The 22,538-nt window shown below is 35.1% G+C and overlaps 1 protein-coding gene across 5 annotated transcripts in view; it reads right to left on the reverse strand.

Moving 5' to 3' along the window:
• CCSER1 (coiled-coil serine rich protein 1) overlaps positions 1 to 22,538 on the reverse strand; it is a 1,392,355-nt gene that overhangs the window by 867,081 nt on the left and 502,736 nt on the right. For all 5 annotated transcript variants that reach the window (XM_043871183.1, XM_043871185.1, XM_043871184.1 and 2 more), the window contains one exon: positions 11,977 to 12,184. In XM_043871183.1, the coding sequence (XP_043727118.1) occupies positions 11,977 to 12,184 (208 nt within the window). The remainder of the gene's footprint in view (positions 1 to 11,976; positions 12,185 to 22,538) is intronic.

The raw sequence follows: 22,538 nt of genomic DNA on the forward strand, positions 1-22,538 counted from the left end.
CCGCAACTTACACAAAGGTATGTGAGTTGTATTACAACTGAGGCATTAATGCTAGATTCAAGAAGAAAATTAAAACTTAGACATGCATAGCAAAATCATATTAGTGGTTATTTGATTAATTATTGAATATGATTATAACACAAATAACCACAACAATACACCTGAATTATATTCAGGTATAATGAGGGTGGCAGTTATTAATACTGTGGGTTGTGTTAGCGCTAGTCGCTCAGCCGTGTCCAACTCTTTGCAGCCCCACTGATCGTAGCCTGCCAGGCTGCTCCATCCATGGGATTTTCCAGGCAAGAATACTGGAGTGGGTTGCCAGTTCCTTCTCCTTCTCTGTGGGTTGTGGTTTGTTTTTGATAAGTAATAAAATAATACATATGACTACAGACTACATAAGTATACATACCAGGAAAGAATTATCTGGCTGACTGGTATACCCTTTCTCACCATGTTATTTTCAGTTCAACATTAAATAAACACCAAAATAAATACTGATGGCAAAGAAGTAGTCAAAGTATTTCTGCAATTTTCATGGGAAGAGAAATACAGAAGAAAACAGCATTGTAGGAGATGGAGTTGGTAGACAGGGAGTCACTCAGAGTACAAACAATTTGGAAAGACTGAGTTTTTAAGGCAACATTAAAGATATATAGGAAAATAGTATACATATGCAATGACTCTGACAGAAACACATAAGAAAATATACTATGAATATAAAATAAATAGTATCACAAAGCCTCACCTATTGTACATATACCTCTTTTCAATCACTGCTTCTATACACATAATCTTACCTTGACTATCACATTTAACATCCTCATTCTTTAAAAAACATATAAATATATATTCTTTAATAATATATGTCATTTAACTTTGCATATTTTTTTAGTTATATACATTTTAAGTTTTATATTCTGTATGAATTTATCTGTGACTTGGTTTTTGTGTGCAAAATATGCTTTGTGGGACATGATGATACATGAACTTAAAGCATTCTATTACATGAACATACCCAAAGGGAGAGTAATCTGGAAAGCATTTTGGAAAAACTTTGATATTATCTAGTAGTTTTAAACATGCACTTACTTAGTAATTCCATTGCTGAGAGAGACCAGATTTTCATAGAGAGATTAACACATTGCCCAAAGTCATACTCACTTACTGTGATTTGATATTCAAATTTGAGCAGCCTGTCCTAGCACAGACTAGTATACTGTGATCACTATACTAGATTGCCTCTGCAGTATAAATAACAATTTTAAGTAATATAAATAGTTTTTTAAAGAAAAGAATAATATTTCAATATGGAGGGTACTCATGTAAGATGAATGTTTGGTCATCATACTTATTTATCCTAATAAAATATATAATATCCTTCCAAAATTAAGACACGTTTTACTTTAAAACATATTTTAAAAATTCTTTCAGGGCATGTATTATTCATTTTCATATCCTTAAAATTCATAGACCAATGACTTGCAAAGAAATAAACCAATAATTTAATAACAGAACAAGCTGCAAAAGTTAATATTTCTATTTTAGAATTCTGCTTTACAAATTAACTGAATAAGTTGCTTTGCATATTTGAAGTTTATAAAGCCTGGGTAATATGCGTTTGGAATTAATCACTGGATTGACAAATCCACTGTTTATCTTTTCTTATCATATTTACTTCTCAGTATCATTCCTCAAGTTGGCTATCTTAAAAGCAACGTTTTCCCTTAGCTTCTTGATATTACACTCTTGGCATTTCTTTCCATTTCATTGGATATTGATTTTTTTTTTCTCTCCTGATCCTTTTGGAGCATCCCATTCTGGTTTTAGGTACAAATTCTCTCTTCCATAGCTTTTAATAGAATCTATAGTATCAAGAATACACACTCTTTATTTTTAGCCCTGATCTTTCTGGGTTTGTGCTTAGTCTCTCAGTTGTGTCTGATTCTTTGCGACTGCATGAACTGTAGCCTGCCAGGCTCCTCTGTTCATGGGATTCTCCAGGCAAGAATACTGGACTGGGTTGCCATGCCCTCCTCCAGGAGATCTTCCCAACCCAGGAATCAAACCCAGGTCTCCTGCATTGCAGGTGGATCCTTTACCATCTGAGTCATACAGACACATTAATTCAAATTTCTGTTTGATACCTAACACTTGCATGTCTAAGTAAGCATCTCAACTTCAACTGGCCAAAGCAAAACTCTAATTTCCTTTGTGTCTCACACAGATTATCCCTATCCTAATCTTCCCACTCTCAGAAAAGAGCAATAATGTCTGCACAGTACTGAAAGGTCAACTCTCAGTTACCCTTGCTTTTTCTCTTTTCTTTCTTGCTTCTTCAATTGCAACTCATAACAATGGCTGTTGACATTACTTCCAAAACACATCATACATCTTTTCCCTTCTCTCTGCCTCAACTGTTACTACCATGGTCTGTCCATCATTATTTCTCTCTTGGAAAAACTTTTCTTACATACTGAAGAAACAGGAAATTCAATTAACATGTAGTAGTTCTTTAGACAAGGAATGAAAGGTCAAATATGTTAGCACAACTGAATGCCAGAAAAACATAAATGGCAATGATACTTCTACTCTGCTTCAGCTAGTATAGCCTTTATTAACAATTATTAGTACTGAATTATCATTCAATAAATACAACATATTTTTCTACTAAAAACATTTACTAGTATATTTACAAGTTTAAGAAATCTCAAATACATTCTACCATGTTGCCATAGTATTAATCATACAAATGAATGAGATCATTTTAGTAGCTCATGTTCAAGGGTATTTACTGCACACTTCACTGTGATAACTTATTATATACATTTTACTGTTTAATTGTCCAAATAACCCTATAAAATTGTTGGTAATGCTGCATATAACAGAATGGAGACTCAAAAACCTTAACTTGCAGTAGCTATTAAGCAGTAGAAATGAGAATCCCATCTCAATGATTTTAAACAACTGTAATTTTTACCATTCTAATATACCCTTCTTCAGTGGGACTTTGTGGGTGAAACGAGGCTAGAAATTAGGAAAGAATTTTTCTGTATCTTCTCTAATTTCTCCCAGAGGACTGTTGAAAGTTAATGTTGCTTAAATAGCAAAAGAGTCATGGAAATATGCTTCCCTCCCCTTATCTATTTTTCAAACCAAGTTTATAGTCTCATAAAGAGGTAAGCCTCATGTAGGTAGAGCATTCTTTTTTAGAAACCTATTTATTCTTAGTGAATCTAACTTATGCTCTTATCTAAACTAAAGGCTTCTTCAGAGAGTATACAAGGAAAGTATACTCCCTGATCTATGGCCTTATATGAAAACAGGGTTACACTGTTTTTCTGTTGTTGTTGATTTTTTACTTATGTTATTATAAAATTGAGAAAAAAATGAACTCTAATAACATTTGGTAAGAATTGACAATAGGGCCCTAACTTAGTCTATATAATAAATGGGCATGGGCATGGTTCACTTACAGGTCTTCCAAGGGAAGAAGAGAAATTCCACAAAATGGAAGCATTGGCTGTGGTGCAATCAGTATGATGACATTCAATGTGTTGTCATATTAAGTGTACAATTTGATAAACTTTGATAAAAATGTAAGTTCATGCAACAAACTATACCAATCCAGACGTAAACATATTTTATTACTTTACAAATTTATTTGCTAGATGCAGAGCTATTCTGAAAGGTGAAAAATAGCGCTGCAGAGAACCTAGTTCAGTCAGACAAAAGGTACTTTTTGGGATACCTTTAGTATGTCTCACAGATGCTCTCAACTTAACAATTAGAAATTTTAAAACTTAAGGGGTTGTCCATAAGCTATTTCAAGTTAAAGAAGCGCTTATCTTGAAGAGATTTATGGGTATGGTTTTTGTCTAATGGAGTGAATCCCTAATAAAGTTCACAAGAGATCTATAAAGAATTTAAGAGTTATATTCACAGAAACACTGTGCAGTTTGGATTTAAAGGGACAGAAACAGTACAAAATTATAAGAGGCCTTTGGATACCAATGTACACAAACACAAATAAGGATGAGAAAACTATTCAGCTGCAAGCATGTGCTAACATTATAATAAAAGAAAGATGACCTGAAGGGTAGAATCAAGAGTACAGAGGATGGAACTAAAACCATGGAGAATTTTTTCCGGGTTTTTAATCCTAATCAAGGAACTACTAGCTTATGCATTAGTTCATAGATCTTCAAATGGAGAACTGTACTCTGGTTGTTGTACTTAAGGCTTATCTACAACTGCACAAGTTTTACATAATGAGATTCTGTATTTTGAATTTATGCTGTAATAGAATGATACTTTGGGTGGCCTTTGGAGGGGGTAAGGGCTATATTATACTTTGAGTACAAACTCTGAGAAATGGATCATTGAAAGCGAAAAGGTGGATTATGGTATTACTAGTTTGGATGAGAACAGTAACAATGTTCCTTACTTCCTGGTATCCAGACCTTTGTAAAGTGCCCTCCCGCACTGAATCAAGGTCGGTCTTTCTAGTCAATGTGTGTGTGTGTGTACACAGTCATGTATGACTCTTTGCAGTCTCAGGGACTGTGGCCCACCAGGCTCCTCTTACATTTTCCAGGCAAGAATACTGGAGTGGGTTGCCATTTCCTCCTCCAGGGGATCTTCCTGACCGGGGGATCAGACCTGGGTCTTCTGTGTCTCCTACATTGGCAGGTGGATTTTTTTACTACTACACCACTGGGAAGCCCTCGCGTAACCAATACATTTTACAAAAGTGATGGCATGTTTCTTCTGAGATTAGGTTATAAAGATATTTATTTTGTCTTATTCTCTCTCTCTTGGACTGCATACTCTGGTGTAAAGCAGCTGCCATGTCATTCAATGAAGCGGCCGACATGGTAAGGGAGTCAGGTTCTGGCCACCAGTAGTGAAAAACTGAACCTTCCTGCCATGCTGAGTAGCTTCACTTGTTTCCGACTCCATGAGAACCCACAGACTGCAGCCCGCAAGGCTCCTCTATCCATGAGACTCTCCAGGCAAGAATACTGGAGTGGGTTTTATTTCCTACTCCAGGGGATCTTCCTGACCCAGGGATTGATTGAACCCACGTCCCTTAGGTCTCCTATGTTGTCAGGGAGGTCTTTACAACTAGCACCATCTGGGAAGCCCAAACCTTCCTGCCACATTACATTAACCTGCAAATAAGTCACACTTACATGACTGCAGTCATAGCTGACATCTCAATTATAACCTCATGAAAGGTCTCCAGTCAGGAGCAGTATACACACAGCTCTCAAATTACTGACCACAAAAAATATGAGACAGCAAATGTATCTTTTAGTCCACTAGACAATTTGCTATGGAACAATGATAATATTATTATAACCTTTTATCTTTGTATTCTTTAACTTGTTGATGAACTTATTATTCTTACTAGGTTTATTATTAACTTTTTCATAAATTCCTTAGGGATATCTATATAAACAATCATGTATCTCCTTACAGAGGTAGTTTTATCTTTTCTTCCTAATATTTAGGGTTTTTTTAATGCCTTTTCTTGCCTATTTCTATTTAGAACATCTGGCACAATGCTCATTAAAAGGAGAGAGAGTGGAGATTCTTCCTTTGCTAATAGTATTAGCTAGAAGCTTCAGTTTTGCCTCATTAAGTATGGATATTAGCTGTAAGAATAGAAGTTCCCTTTTACTACTAGTGTGTTGAGTTTTTCTTTTTTTTAACAATAGACCGATATTCAATCTTTTGAAATGTGTTTTCTTTATTTATTAATATGATCACATATTTTCCTTTTTTTAGCTTATTAATATAGCCAATCACACTGGTTATTGAATGCTAAACAAATTTTGTGCTCTTGAAACAGAACAAATTAGGTCATACATATATTTTTACATTGCCTAATTTTGTATAATAACTTTTAAAAGACTTTCACATCTCTCTCTCTCTATATATACACACACATATATATATATACATATATATACATGCATATATGAGAATTTTTTTCTGTGATTTCCTTTTACCTATAAAGATTTTGCAAGATTATTATAAATAGTCTTATGTGTGCCACATCGAACAGCTGAGTAGAATATTCTGTTTCTCTATTTCCTTAACTTTTTTGCATATTAGTCTTACGTCTTTCTTAAATATTTGACAGAATGCACCAGTGAAATCTCCTGGACTTAGATTTTATGGGTTTTTTTTTAATAATAATAAAATACATCCCTTTAATGGAAATTGGACAATCCTGATTTTTAGTTTATTCTTGGTCATTATGGAAAGTTGTATTTGACAAGGGATTTGTGATCTTCACCCCATAGTGAAAGTGAAAGTCACTCAATCATGTCTGATTCTTTGTGATCCAATGGACTATACAGTCCATGGTATTCTCCAGGCCAGAATGTTGGAGTGGGTAGCCTTTCCCTTCTCCAAGGGATCTTCCCAACCCAGGGATCAAACCCAGGTCTCCTGCATTGCAGGCAGATTCTTTACCAGCTGAGCCACAAATGAAGCCCACTTATTGCCATATTACTGTTTATAAGAATCCCTTATTATCCTTTTAAATCCCATAAGATTTGTAGTGATTGTGTGTGTGTGTGTGTGTGTGTGTGTGTGTGTTAGGCACTCAGTGATGTTTGCTGTTTGTAATCCCCGTGGACTGTAGACCTCTAAGTTCCTCTGTTCATGGAATTCTCCAGGCAAGAGCACTGAGCGGGTAGCCATTCCCTTTCCTCCTTAAATTTTTTGCTGCTATTAGTAATTTATATTACTTGTTTAATTTTTTTTCTTCTAGGGCATTTTTTTAAACATCTCAAAAAACCAATCTGATTACTATGCAAATTTTATATTATTTGTCTGTTTTCAATTCCATGAATTTTGATTTTCATATTTATTTCTATTACTTCCTTAGAGATTAATTTACTATTTTTCTCCCTAGATACTTAAAGAGAAAATTAGATAATTAATTATGGCACTTTAATGCTTTAAAAGAAATTTTTAAAGTTCTAAATTTCTCTCCAAGCATATTTCAACTATGTCCCACAAATTTTGATTTATCATATTATTATTATCATCTCATTTGTAACATTTTAAAATCTTCCTGATCTTTAATTGATCTATGGGGTATACAAAAGTTTGCTGTTTGATATCCAAATATTTGCTGTTTTTCTAGTTAATTTAATTCTTACTTTAATTTAATTCTTACTTTAATTCCACTGTTCTCCAAATTATATTGCATAGATAGATGTCTACCTCTGAAATTTATTGAGATATTTCTGATTCAGCATATACTATCTTGGTGGTGTTCCACATATACTGAAAAACTGGTATAATTCTGACATACACAATTCAGTTAACCATTATTAAAAGATTAAAAATGTTCAATCTTCTGAAACTCTGATTTTTGGTTGTTTTATCAATTTTTGAGAAAAGAGAGCTATAATCTTCAACTATGATTGTGAACTTGCCTAGTTCTTCATTTAGTTCTGTCAGATTTTGCAACACATATTTACAAGTTACATAAATAGAACATCCACGGGTATGACTGTCACGTCTTCCTGATGAAATGACTTCTTATCATTATGAAATACAGCACTGATTCTACTGATATCTTTATATCTGCCTGACATGGGTACTGTCACTCTAGTTTTCTTGCATTTGTAGTTTTCATGGTCTAGCTTTTTTTCCAGTTTACATCTTAAACAAATTTTTGTTTAAGTAAAATAAATAAAAATAAAGCAGGTAGCAGAAACTTGTAATTTTATTTTCAAAAGATAAAAAGCAGTCTAATTATTAGGTTGTCACCTAGATTTACATGGGTAATTGCTTGCTTTCAGTGAATTTTCTCTGAAAATTCACTCTAAAAGTTTATGATTCTCCACAGTGACTTTCTCCTTTTTAATTATCCATTGTCACAGTTCCTATTCTATAGGCTTTTCATTTGCTGTGGGATTTTCTGATAGAAAAATGTCAGTTTACAAAATTGCTGTTGTAACCTTTGAAATCATTTCAACAAAATGTGCTAAAACAAAAAACTCTTTAAAAATTTCCCACTGAACAATGATTTATGGTGAAGTTCAAAACACTCCAAATTATGTTACATATTTATATATCATATTTAAAACACACAAAATATAAGAAGTCCATACTTAAAATTATCCTTGAAAGTTTCCCATTATTGTCTCTAAAAGATAATAAATTAGTTCAATTTACTAGATAATTGAGAAAAAAAAGGGAAAATAGGAAAGAGCTCTTCACTGGCAAACCCAAATGTTCATGTCAACCAAACAAGCTTGTAAATTACACTGATTTTCAAACAAATACTTCCCTGATTTTCACTAATTTAATCTTACTGTTAGATTTGTCTGATCATTTTTTTTAATTTGTTTAACACTCATCTAACTTTAAAGAAATGTCCTATATGATTCAGGAAATTTGCTAAGCACATTCCCAATACTTATTTGTTAAATTAAAAAGCCCATGGTGTTGGGTGGAGGGGCATTGCAAACATCCTTGGATAATCATTCTTCTTTTTTATTTTTTGGATAATCATTCTTGCTTTGTTTATTTACTTATTTTTGGCTGCGTGGAATGTTGGATCTTAGTTCTCTGACAGGTTTTGATCCCGTAGAACCTGCAGTGAAAGCGCAGCATCTTCACCACTAAACAGCCAGGGAAGCCCCATAAACATTCTTACCAACTGTTACCTTACTAGAAACTATACATTGCACCTAAAATCCCTTCCAATTAGTTTTCTTGGCCAGTAACCAAACAGCACAAATAAATTTTATAATAAGAGAATAACAAAAACAGAACAGAGTAAACGCAAAGTGTGAAAATGAAAGTGTCAGTCGCTCAGTTGCGTTGGACTCTTTGTGATCCCATGGGCTGTAGACCGCCAAGCTCCTCTGTCAATGGAATTATCCAGGCAACAATACTGGAGTCCTTTGCCATGCCCTTCTCCAGGGAATCTTCCAGAGCCAGGATCCAACCCAGGTCTCCCACACTGCAGGTGGATTCTTTATTGTCTTAGCCAAGAGGGAAGCCCAAACTGAAAGGAAACATCAGAACAAAAACTATTTCTGTAGATAACTGTATTAAATATTTTCTTTTATTACAAGTAATGGGATTATGTGAAAAAAATATAACCAAAAAAGGAAGAAAAAAATTATACGGTTCTTCCTTGTTATAAGAGAGAAACTTTTAAAAAAATCATTAATACTTAAAAAAAAATAGAATTTCTTAGGGTCCAAAGTGAGTCTTTTTTTCTTTTATTCCATTTTAAATGAAGGCACTGATGTTCGGGGTTGTAATAGCAAATGATGTCCAAAGGAGGGAGTTAAATAGGTAGTGTGAGTCAAATGTCAGATGATGCACATTTGACCTATCTCAGAATTAAAATCTAAGATGTCAACAGAGCAGCATTAAGAAAAATATCAAATAGGAGAGGTTTCTAGTATAATATACTAAACTCACTAATGACTTTTTTATCTTAAAATAATTGGGATCTTCTTCAGTTAAAAATTATCTGTATACATGGATGAGTAAGCATCATACAAATAGGTCAATAGAAATAAACTACTTGTCTATAGTAAAAAGGTATTATTAATCTAAAATGATTAGTTGGAATTAAACTTAAATTCAATGAAATGTAAATTACCATTTAAAAATTCCTGGCTTAGAGAATATTTCAGTCTTCTTTCAAGACATCTATTATGAATATCTTTTTACTAGAACAGATGTCAATGCTAATCATACAATAATATTGCTTTTCTTGCTGACCATAAAGAGTAAGACTCCCTCATTTCTGAATAGGTTTAATAAACAGATATAATTATTGCTCATTTTACTTTTATAGCAATTTTAAAAATCAATTCTCCTCAGTTTTTTCAAATATTCTTTTATAAAGAAAAACAGAAGTAAAGAAAACAATCTCATTATACTCTGAATATTGACTTTATAGTGAATATCACTGCATATTTTTAAATTATAAAATTAAGTACCCTAAGAAAGCCCCTTGACTCTTCCTGTCAAGTTGTTTTTTTACTTCCCTTTCACTTGTATTGATTTTTTAAAATTAAAATCCAGACCAGAGAGGTTGAAAACTGAATACTTGAAGGTTACAGACTTTGAGATTAATATCTTTTAGTATAACAGCAGTTACTAAGTTTGCCTTGTTCAAAGAGGTTCAGACTATACGTCAAGCAAATGGTCAGGGAGCCTGGAGTAGAGCAGAAAAACACTTACGCTGTCAATATAGAAACTATATAGTCATACATATAGTGGTGTGCTGGTAAATATTTAACAGCAGCTCATCAAAATTTAGGGCTTCCCAGGTGGCACAGAGGTAAAGCATCTGCCTTCAATGCAGGAGAAGCAGGAGACACAAGTTCGATCCCTGAGTGGGAAAGATCCCTTGGAGAAGGAAATGGAAACCCACTACAGTATTCTTGCCTGGAAAATTCCATGGACAGAGGAGTCTATGGGTTTGCAAAGAGTTGGAAACGACCGAGCAACTGAACACACACACAGACACACACACACAAATTAAAAAGCCCTACCTTGTAGTGTATGCCAATTTCTGTAGCATAAGACTCCCCTATGGCTGATTTCAAGCTACCAAAGTGACTTAGATAAATCTACAATTGGGAAATATGTACGGCACTATTATAAACTATTTCCACATAAAGATTCAATAGATGTAAATATGTAAATAAGCTCACAAGTATAATTAAACGGAAAATATAGTAAAGTTAGTAGGAAATGTAGAGCTTTGAGTACTAATTACCTTTTAAAAATACAATTTTTTTCATTTTAAATATATATAATTTAACTTTTTTAATGTCTGTGCTTAACTGCTTAACACACCACTTCTAAGCACAACTGCACAGATTCCAGACACAAAGACTACCCTGGTGGTATAAGCTGGTACAGAATGCAGAGATTTCTTCCAGTTTTTACTTTAATAGCTAATATGAATACATGACTGGATGTCCCCTGTAGTCTGTAACAATCATTTGTTAAGTTTTTTCCTTTCCTTGATTCAATTCTGGCCTCTAGTGGTAGCTGCTAGTGTTATTATTATTGTCATTGTTAGAAAAGGAAGTGCAAGTGGTCATCATTATAAGGAGCCATAATGCCAGTCATACTAAACAGTTACATTTCTCTGTTCTCACACTATTTATTAATATCCTTTATAAATAATGAGAAATAAATTAAATAATAATAGGATATAATAAAAAGTCACATTGGGAGTCAGATATCCCAGACTGTTGTTCTGAATTCAGACTGACTAGAGGAAAGTTATTTAAAATTTTGGTCCTTTCATTTCACATCTTTGACTTAATATTGTGTACACTTTTATAGAAATTCTCTAAAGAAAATAACTTGCAATTATAAAAATAAAACCATAACAAACTTGAATCCTAAACAGTGGTTGATTCTTGGATGTAAAGATGAAAGACTTCCCCGAGTATTTCACTAACTAGTTCATTATCTAATTGAGCATAGCCTGCAAGAGGGCAGCTATATTCAATAGGCAAAATCAGTCAAACATTCAGACTGATTTTACTAGATTAATTGTTATTTGAAAAAAATGACCAAACCAGTTTTATGGTGTCATATAACATCTCGATATCAAAGTGAAATCCTGTTGAAAGGTCTCTAAACAGCTTTTAATAATATATAAACATAACAATAGCTGATGCCCATTTTTCTTTATCCAACCTTCCCAAGACTAGGTATCAGTTTATTCTCTTTTCAGTTTCTCCGCAGAATCTTAGAATCTTTTAGTTGAAGAGTACCGTATAAAACCGAACTACAAACACTTCATTTGACATATGAGAAAGGCTAAGTTCCAAGGGAATAGCTGACCCCTGCCCAGCGTTATGCAGTTAATTATTGATAGAAAAGAGACTAACCAGGTCTATAGACTTCACTATCTACCAGCAGTAAAACATTAATCTTACAGCAGATCATTACCTCTTGAAGAACTCTCTTCATCTTTAATAATAATGTCTTGACGGCTGTGCAGTCCTGTAACATCAGTCTGAATGGCAGAGAATCTATGCCTCCATTTTCTTCAACACTTGGCAGGGGCCAATCTGCAGATGGACTGCTAGGCACTCCCCTGATATGTGAACACCTGGCTTCCTGATCAACATCTTTCGCTAATTTCAGGGAAAGGTTCCTAACAGGAAAAAAAAAAAAAGAACAAAAATTATTATGTAGCATATTCAGAGCAGTATTTACCAACCTGCTGATCAATGTTAGGAGTGAGCTGGAAAAAACTTCTTTGTGACTCTCATTGTTTCCTCATATTAGTCTGAAAATTCTAAAACCTTTTGTCAAAATTATTAAATGGTTTAATTTTATATGTAGCAGTAGTAAGATTAAATGAGAATCACTTTCAAAATGTGCTTTTTTTTTTCTCCAACTGAAATTCAATTTACACACAATAGCAATATGTTTACAGTTAGTTAACCCTTTCAAAAATATTGAAAGCCAAAAGAAATCACTGAAAGAGAAATTTCATGTAGGGGTTGTCTGAAAATACATTTAAAAATTACCTGGAAAGAAAACATTAAGAAAGCAAAAATTGGGATAAAATACCTTTGGTAGTTATTGTTTTAAATTACTAAATCAATCAACTGTGTATTAAGCCATTTTGTGGATTAAGAAAGACTAGTATGTATAAGAGCTTATGTGAAAATAGTGAAGTAAATGTAAGGTGTATAACTCCATATGCAATGAGCATGCTTATCAAATAATCATTATTTAGTACAGCAATATGTGGAAAACTATTTTGTTCTACTTGCTAATCAACAATTATTTTAAAACTATGCATTTCAAAAATACTTTCACACACTTTAATTAAAGGTGTGTATAAAGAAAAGATTAACAGTTTTTCACATGTGCTTACGAGGCAGATATAAAAATATTATAAAAGGAGTTTATGAAAATGGTCATTTTTAATGAGTTTGTCTAAATTTATTTCCATTCATTAGAACCAAGGAACCTACACAATAATGATAATTAATCTCATAGCTCAGGAAATTTATGAAACAATAGTTTAGGACTTTTGCTCAGTTTCAATAGCTTTTATGTATATTATTCTCTGAAGTAAATGACAAGGTCACTCGGCAACCTAAAGTGAAAAGAACAGAGCTGTCTTGGAGCTTGCCACCAAGATCAGGTAAAGGTGCAAATAAAACAGAATGCATTGGTTAATTTTATCCAAATATGATTATTCAATTTGTAAAGCATTGGATAATCAGTAAAGAAAACACATTTTTGGATCACAAAATTGTTTACCTGTCTTCACAGGTATATTCATTAATCATAACTGTCATTTCAAATGGTAAGATATTAATTACTATCCCCTCTTCATGTTTATAATGAAATAATAAGTAGTCATAGCTAACATTTTTTGAGGATTGACTGTGGGCCAAATACTGTGCAAACCACTTCATGTGTGTTAATTTATTCAAATGCTGAACAAGACCAAGAGGTAAACATAGTATCTTTATTTTTCATGTGAGTAAACAGGCCCAGAGAATTTTTCAAATTTAAATAGCTATTAAGAAGTTCACTTGAGAGACTTCCCTGGCAGTTCAGTGGTTAAGACTCCCAGCTTCCAATACAGGGGGCATGAGTTTGATCCCAGGTCTGGGAAAACTCAGATCCCACAATACTGCAGATTGCACCCAAAAAAAAAGTTGACCTGAGGTGAATCAACCTAACTACATAAGCAGGACAAGATTTTTTTCCTACTAGCCACATAATGTATATATAAGGCTTTTCTTATTAGTCACCGGGGAAGTCCTAATATATATATATATATATATATATATATATATATACACACACACACACACACACAGAATTACATATATGCTAAACCATTTAGTTTAGACTTCCCTCGTGGCTCAGACGGTAAAGCGTCTGCCTACAATGTGGGAGACACAGGTTCAATCCCTGGGTCTGGAAGATCTCCTGGAGAAGGAAATGGAAACCTAGTCCAGTATTCTTGCCTGGAAAATCCCATGGACGGAGGAGCCTGGTAGGCTACGGTCAGTCCGTGGGGTCGCAAAGAGCCGGACACGACTGAGCGACTTCATTTTCACTTTCACTTTCAAACCGTCTAGTACTCATACAACTCTTTTGCGGTATTATAATTCTTACCTCACAGTTGAGGGATCTGAGTCTCAGAGAGGCTCATATTAAGGTGCATGCTGACGGCAACACAGCAAACAAGGGGCAGAGCTGAGATGTGAATGCAAGCAGCGTACTCGAGCTCTAAGTCACTAAAAATTCCACATCTCATGTGAAAAACAAACAAGTAAATGAACAAAAAGAAAAACTGAAAAAAAAATACCTGTAACTACAAAGAATCACTTACATTTTCATTTTTAAAATAAATTTTACCTGATATGACTGATTCATTTTAATTACATACAACTTGGAGTGAAATATACAATCATTCTTAGCTTTTTAAAAATTTTATTTTAGTGTCTTAGAACAATAAGAATAAAATAAAATATAAAAATGAGAATTTATAGTGTGTATAATACTATTTTAGTTATCAAAGAATTTTCAAAGATTTATCAGGTTTTAAGTTGTGAACTCACCTGGTGTCCGACTCATATTAGGCTGACACAGTAAATAACTGCATAATTGAATTTGAATAAATGAATGCAATAATAAAGTTAATAAACAAAACATAATTCTTTGTAATCATTTATGTATGTAACTCTCATTTGTGCACAGAAAATTTTCTGGAAGGTGAATTGTTATGTATGGCAGGACCACCACCCATGGTGCCAAATTCCCCAGCACTATTAAAATATAATAATTAAAATAACAGTTTTATAACTCCTTTTAATTAGATTGCTGTTTCTTTGAACCTCTGTGTTCAATCATGTATGTAAACATCAATAAAGATTGAAATCAGACCGTTCAGAAACCAAAGCTTCTGAAACCAAAGTTTTCAGAAATCACATCTGCGTAAAGGTCTGTGTGTCTAATTTCAGGAAATTACTGAGGATCTGAGGATTACAGATTAATCTTTACATATCTACAGATCACTGCCATTTCAGTTAGTTAAGAATGGGCTATATGCAGAAGTGTACTTAGACGATAAAAGTAGCCATTTGTTTTATACTTGAAAAGTTTGGATCTTTCTTGAATTTCAACAAGAGGGAGAATGATGGTATCATTTCACAATTACAGAAGACATCCACATTGAGTCTATCAGAGCAAGGGTGATTGATGATTCAGAGATTAAGAGGACTCTGTCACTGACTTCGAGAGGTTCACCATGATTATTAACTGCTTAGTAACTGATAGCAAAAAAATAACAACTAATATTCCTCCCCATATGAAAAGCACATCGATTTATTTTGAAATGCTTTGTTTCAACATGAATAATAGCGAGCTGCAATACCACAGTAATCAAAGCATCCTTCATTCGGTGGAGGCTGTTAGTGAAATAGACGATTAAGCAGGGCTGCTACTCAGCTGCACAGGCCAACAGAGCCATCCACAGTCACTGGATTTCTGATTTATCGGTGCCTGGGGTTTACAATAATTAAATATTTTGAAAACCAAGGTTTTGAACAACAGACTATGATTGTGCCAAAAATACCCATGTATTTCTGGGAATATTTACCTCAAAAGAATCCACCCTGTAACTGATAAGAAAAGGAGAAAAGTATCTAATACAAAGTCATAGTTTCCGCTAGCACAGACAATCCATAAGACCAAGAGGGTAGAGCAAGGTTCAGGTGCTCTCCTATTCCTGTACTAGTAAGGCTCATGAGATAATGCAATTCACGCACTTTGGCATATGTAGCTCTCTGTCTGCCAATACTCTGAATTATTATTGTTTCAGAAAACTGAAGAAATGTGTTTTATATCAAAAAAGATAGTCCCTAACTTCACACACACACACAAGAGTAAGATACTGAGGCCTGATACAGTAATTCATTGATCCCCCTAAATACTGCAAACAGAAAACAAAGACAGTATAATCTCCACTGAGCACATCCATGCACACATCACCCTCTCTACATGAAATTCATGAATCTTTGGTAGATTTGCTCAGTAATATTTTTACTTGCCTTGTTGCTTATAAAGGACAACTAAGTCTTTATGATTGAAAATTAAGCAACATTTAGATAAAGTCAAATCGAGATGTATGGGCTTTTCTCAGTCTGTAAGTTTTAAATAATAAAGCTTTTGCCCTGAAATGTGCCAAGCTCTATCCTGCCTCAGAAGCTTTGCATATGTATGATAAAGTGTTGCTAACCAACCTTCATATCTCGCCTTAAAATACATCACTTCTTCAGGGAAATCTTTGTATTTGGTACCCGCCACTCCCCCCCACCCCCATTTCAAAGACACACAGGTTCCTCTTTTCTATGCTATGCCTTCCTTTGTCACACTTATCACAGATGTAGTTAATAAAATTAATTTGAGGAGACCTCTGGGAACACATTGGACTAAACTGTCCTATACTCTACTCTTATCTGAATACAGAGAAATACTGGATAAAGTATCAGTTCAGTTCAGTTCAGTTCAGTTGCTCAGTCATGTCCGACTCAGTGACTCCATGAATCGCAGCACGCCAGGCCTCCCTGTCCATCACCAACTCCTGGAGTTTACTCAAACACATGTCCGTCGAGTCAGTGATGTCATCCACCCATCTCATCCTCTGCCATCCCCTTCTCCTCCTGCCCCCAATCCCTCCCAGCATCAGGGTCTTTTCCAATGAGTCAACTCTTTGCATGAGGTGGCCGAAGTATTGGAGTTTCAGCTTCAGCATCAGTCCTTCCAATGAACACCCAGGACTGATCTCCTTTAGGATGGACTGCTTGGATCTCCTTGCAGTCCAAGGGACTCTCAAGAGTCTTCTCCAACACCACAGTTCAAAAGCATCAATTCTATGATGCTCAGCTTTCTTTATAGTCCAACTCTCACATCCATACATGACCACTGGAAAAACCATAGCCTTGACTAGACAGACTTTTGTTGGCAAAGTAATGTCTCTGCTTTTAAATATGCTATCCAGGTTGGTCATAATTTTCCTTCCAAGGAGTAAGCGTCTTTTAATTTCATGGCTGCAATCACCATCTGCAGTGATTTTGGAGTACAAAAAAATAAAGTCTGACACTGTTTCCACTCTTTCCCCATCTATTTCCCATGAAGTGATGGGACCAGATGCCATGATCTTAGTTTTCTGAATGTTGAGCTTTCAGCCAACTTTTTCACTCTCCTTTTTCACTTTCAACAAGAGACTTTTAATTCCTCTTCACTTTCTGCCATCCATAAGAGTGGTGTCATCTGCATATCTGAGATTATTGATATTTCTCCCGACAATCTTGATTCCAGCTTGTGCTTCATCTAGCCCAGCGTTTCTCATGATGTACTCTGCATATAAGTTAAATAAGCAGGGTGACAATATACACCCTTGACGTGCTCCTATAACCACATTTATTCTTAAACATATAGTGCAGGAGGGAAAGAGAAAAATGTCCAAGGACCAAAGAGCAAAATTAAAACAGCAATAAATATACAAGTTGCCACTGTGATGGTTTCAGGGTGTTGAACCTGGATGCAATCTCTTAAAAACATAAGTTGCAGTTTTTGTGCCTATGAAGACATAGGAGAGCATTTGCCAATGACATAGAATATTCATAGTGCTGGGAGAAATGAGAGTTTCAAACTTAAAAAAAAAAAAAAAAACCTCAAAAAAATCAATCTGGTCTACTTATAAATTAACTGTCTGCTAGAACACTCTTCTTTCTCTAAAGGAAGACAATAAAATGCATACTCTCAAAACTATACCATTCACAATGTATGACAAATATTCAAATGAACAGACATACGAAGAAGCAGAAAAACAGTCTGTTGATCATCTGAGATGACCATATATTGGGCTTACCAGGTGGCACAGTGATAAATCTGCCTTCTAATGCAGGAGATTCAAGAGACATAGGTTCAGTCCCTGGGTCAGGAAGATCCCCCTGGAGTAGGAAATGAAAACCCGCTCCAGTATTCTTGCTTGGAAAATTCCATGGACAGAGGAGCACAGTAGGTTACTGTCCATGGGATCGCAGAGTCAGATGCAACTGAACACACACACGTGACCCATATGTTGGAATTAGCAAACAAGGATTTTAAGCAGCTATGATAAATATGTTCAGGTCGTAAAAGAAATAGTTGACATAATGCTTAGTCTTATCAGAGAAATGAAAAATTATCATAACAGACGTTGGCTGTCTGCCTCGTATTCATTCATACCTCCTTCCTGCCTCTTTATTTTTTTTTATTTATTTTTCAATTATTTTTATTAGTTGGAGGCTAATTACTTTACAATATTGTAGTGGTTCTGTCATACATTGACATGAATCAGCCATGGATTTACATGTATTCCCCATCCCGATCCCCGCTCCCACCTCCCTCTCCACCCGATTCCTCTGGGTCTTCCCAGTGCACCAGCCCTGAGCACTTGTCTCATACATCCATCCTGGGCTGGTGATCTGTTTCACCCTAGATAATATACGTTTCGATGCTGTTCTCTCGAAACATCCCACCCTCACTTTCTCCCACAGAGTCCAAAAGTCTGTTCTGTACATCTTTGTCTCTTTTTCTGTTTTGCAAATAGGGTTATCATTACCATATCTTTCTAAATTCCATATATATGTTAGTATACTGTAATGGTCTTTATCTTTCTGGCTTACTTCACTCTGTAGAATGGGCTCCAGTTTCATCCATCTCATTAGGACTGATTCAAATGAATTCTTTTTAACGGCTGAGTAATATTCCATGGTGTATATGTACCACAGCTTCCTTATCCATTCGTCTGCTGATGGGCATCTAGGTTGCTTCCATGTCCTGGCTATTATAAACAGTGCTGCGATGAACACTGGGGTTCACGTGTCTCTTTCAGATCTGGTTTCCTCAGTGTGTATGCCCAGAAGTGGGTTTGCTGGGACATATGACAGTTCTATTTCCAGTTTTTTAAGAAATCTCCACACTGTTCTCCATAGCGGCTGTACTAGTTTGCATTCCCACCAACAGTGTAAGAGGGTTCCCTTTTCTCCACACCCTCTCCAGCATTTATTGCTTGTAGACTTTTGGATAGCAGCCATCCTGACTGGCGTGTAATGGTACCTCATTGTGGTTTTGATTTGCATTTCTCTGATAATGAGTGATGTGGAGCATCTTTTCATGTGTTTGTTAGCCATCTGTATGTCTTCTTTGGAGAAATGTCTGTTTAGTTCTTTGGCCCATTTTTTGATTGGGTCATTTTATTTTTCTGGAATTGAGCTGCAGGAGTTGCTTGTATATTTTTGAGATTAATCCTTTGTCTGTTGCTTCGTTTGCTATTATTTTCTCCCATTCTGAGGGCTGTCTTTTCACCTTGCTTATAGTTTCCTGCCTCTTTAAAACAAAAGCAAACATAAAAACTCCCTGTAGGCTCAGTCACTTTAGTCGTGTCTGACTGTTTGTGACCCCATGGACTGTATGTAGCCTGCTAGGCGCTTCTGTCCATGCGATTCTCCAGGCAAGAATACTGGAGTGGGTTGCCACTTCTTTCTCAGGGGATCTTCCCAACCCAGGGACTGAAACTGAGTCTCTCGCCCTTGCGGGTTCTTTACCATCTGAGCCACCAGGGTAGCCTAATTTGTTCAGATGCTAGCTTTCCTATATAGCTCCAAGAAATGACAGGAAGTCCGGTGGAAGTCTTCAAAGAAAAGTTTCCTCTCTGGTTAAAACAGAAATAGGAAGGAGACCGCCGTTGTTTTGGCTTGATGTATTGCTAGAAACTATAGGTGTACCCTGCAAATAGGAAGAAACTTGGCTGCGGGGAAATCAAAGAACAAAAAAACTGAGTAAACCCACCTTCATATGATGTCATTATTTCTCTGAATTAATCAACACTGGAGACTCACTATCTTTAGATTTCTTGTTCGACAAAATAACCTTCTTTGACTGTTTAATGAACTTTGAATTAGGTTTTTCTCTTGAAGCTGAAAGCATTCTAACTATTATTACTACTAAAGAATATGTCAATAAGAACATAAACCTAGAAATAACAGTAGGATAACATAATTCATTGTGCAAATATTGATTTAATGGCTATATTTGAGGCTAGTGTGTTCAAAGGAAATAGAAACTGTTTATATTTTTTTGTTTAATAATGTAGCCACAAAACCTTGCACAATCATATCCAATACTAAAATCAAAAGAATAATCAAATTTAGTGCTAAAAAAGCATTATAGATCTATTTACATTCTTGTTTAATATTTAGGGAGCTCAAACCTAGATTAATTTTGTAAGTGTCACATAGCTAGAAGGTGTAGAATTTCAGTCTCCTGACTTCTGGTCCAATGCTCTTTTCTTCATACCGCATCATCTTTTAATAGGGTTCAAATTTAAAATATTCTTGTATTTATCTATTCAGTTATTTTCACTGAAGATGGAACAGTGAAATATTAGCTTACAATTTTATGGAATAAGGTTAAGTAGTAAGGACCCCTACTCCTCTGGACATTTATAATTTCCTTCTCTAAAATTTTCAAAGAAAGTAGGTATCTTTTTTTTTTTTTTTCCAGTGGGTTTTGTCATACATTGATATGAATCATCCATGGATTTACATGTATTCCCAATCCCGATCCCCCCTCCCACCTCCCTCTCCACCCGATTCCTCTGGGTCTTACAAATCTGTTCATACAAACTTTGAAAGTAGTTGTTTAATCCTAAAAAGAAACGACTAAGTTGACTGTCCTTGTTCAGTAACTTTTCTGCCTGCTATTAACGTCATTCACATTTCTCCCTCCCATTCTCTACTTTTATTTTCATTTGTCACTTAAGATCTGGTTTAAAGATTATTTCAGTAAGAAAAAGAATCAGAATTAATGAATGTAGAGATTAAAGTGCAATGAGGTTCAGCAAAGAGTGACTCAAAAATTAGTATTTAAAAAAATCCCACATGCAGGACTTCCCTGGTGTTCTGGTGATGAAGAATCATGCATGGGACACAGGTTTGATCCCTGGGTCCAAGAAGATTCCACATGCTTCTATGCAACTAAGCCCATGTACCCTAGAACCCACGCTCTGCAATAAGAGAAGCCACTGCAATGAGAAGCCGGCATACCACAACTAGAGAGTGGCACCCATGCAGCAACGAAGACCCAGACAGTCAAAAATAAAAATAAATAAATATGGAAAAAATGTCTAAAATCCCATGTACATGCATACATATATACCAAAATCTGCTTGTGCACATGTATATATTTTTGACTTTATAAGTGTTCATTTAATTGTAGATATTGTACATTTTAATTATGCTATGATTGAATTAATTGTGTAACTGACTTTCTTTCTCAGAGCACTCAAGCTGTCAAAAAGTTGATGGCACAGAATTGTCAAAAAAACTTTATACAGATAAAGATCAACTTTTTATTTATTGTCCCCTGATACTGTAAAAAGTGATTCTCAACTTAGAAAATCTCATAAACTGGTTGATCTTCCTCTGTTTAACAGATATCAACCAATTTTTTTTAATATGAATATTTTTCTCTAGTCTTCCAGGCAACTCATCATATCCTTGTTGTTTAGTAGCTAAGTTGTATCTGATACTTTGCAACCACGTAGACTATAGCATACCAGGCTTCCTTGTCTTTCACTATCTCCCAGAGTTTGCTCAAACCAATGTCCATTGAGTTGGTGATGCTATCCAAACATCTCATCCTCGCCACCCCCTTCTCCTTTTGCCTTCAATTTTTCCAGCATCAGAGTCTTTTCCAATTGAGTTGGCATCAATTCTCTGATATATTTACAGACTTCGATATTCAACATTTTCTTTATTTTATATTTCTCTATTTTGGGGGTCAGGAAAAATTTCCCAGCTCCTCATCCACCACTCCATGGAAGTGATTTTATTTGGAAACTGTTGAACTATAGAAGAAAAACAAATTAAAGTCAAATAAAATCTGATCTCTGAGTAATAATTATCTTAATATGATATCAAAGAACTTTTTAAAATTGTTAATTCCCTGGAGAATATTGTTACTAAATTATTTCAAATTCATCTATAAAGATGAAACTCATTTAAAAATGGGAGTTTTGCTATATTATTTTAGTCTGGTTAATGTCTTGATTGGTGACAGTATTCTATAAGTATTATTTTAGACACAAGGCATGCTTTATAGTTATCTATGATACATATTTTGTAGTTATCTATGGGCTTCCCTGGTAGCTGAGCTGGTAAAGAATCCACCTGCAATGTAGGAAATCCTGGTTCAATTCCTGAGTCCAGAAGATCTCTTGGAGAACAGATAGGCTACCCACTCCAGTATTCTTGGGCTTCCCTTGTGACTCAACAGGTAAAGAGACTGCCTGCAATGAGGGAGACCAGGGTTTGATCTCTGGGTTGAGAAGATCCCCTGAAGGAGGGCATGGCAACCCACACCAGTATTTTTGCCTGGAGAATTCCATGGACAGAGGAGCCTGGACTGAGTGACTAACCACATAT

The sequence above is a fragment of the Cervus elaphus genome, chromosome 17, assembly GCF_910594005.1.
Source record: "Cervus elaphus chromosome 17, mCerEla1.1, whole genome shotgun sequence".
Classification (NCBI taxonomy): Eukaryota; Metazoa; Chordata; class Mammalia; order Artiodactyla; family Cervidae; genus Cervus; species Cervus elaphus.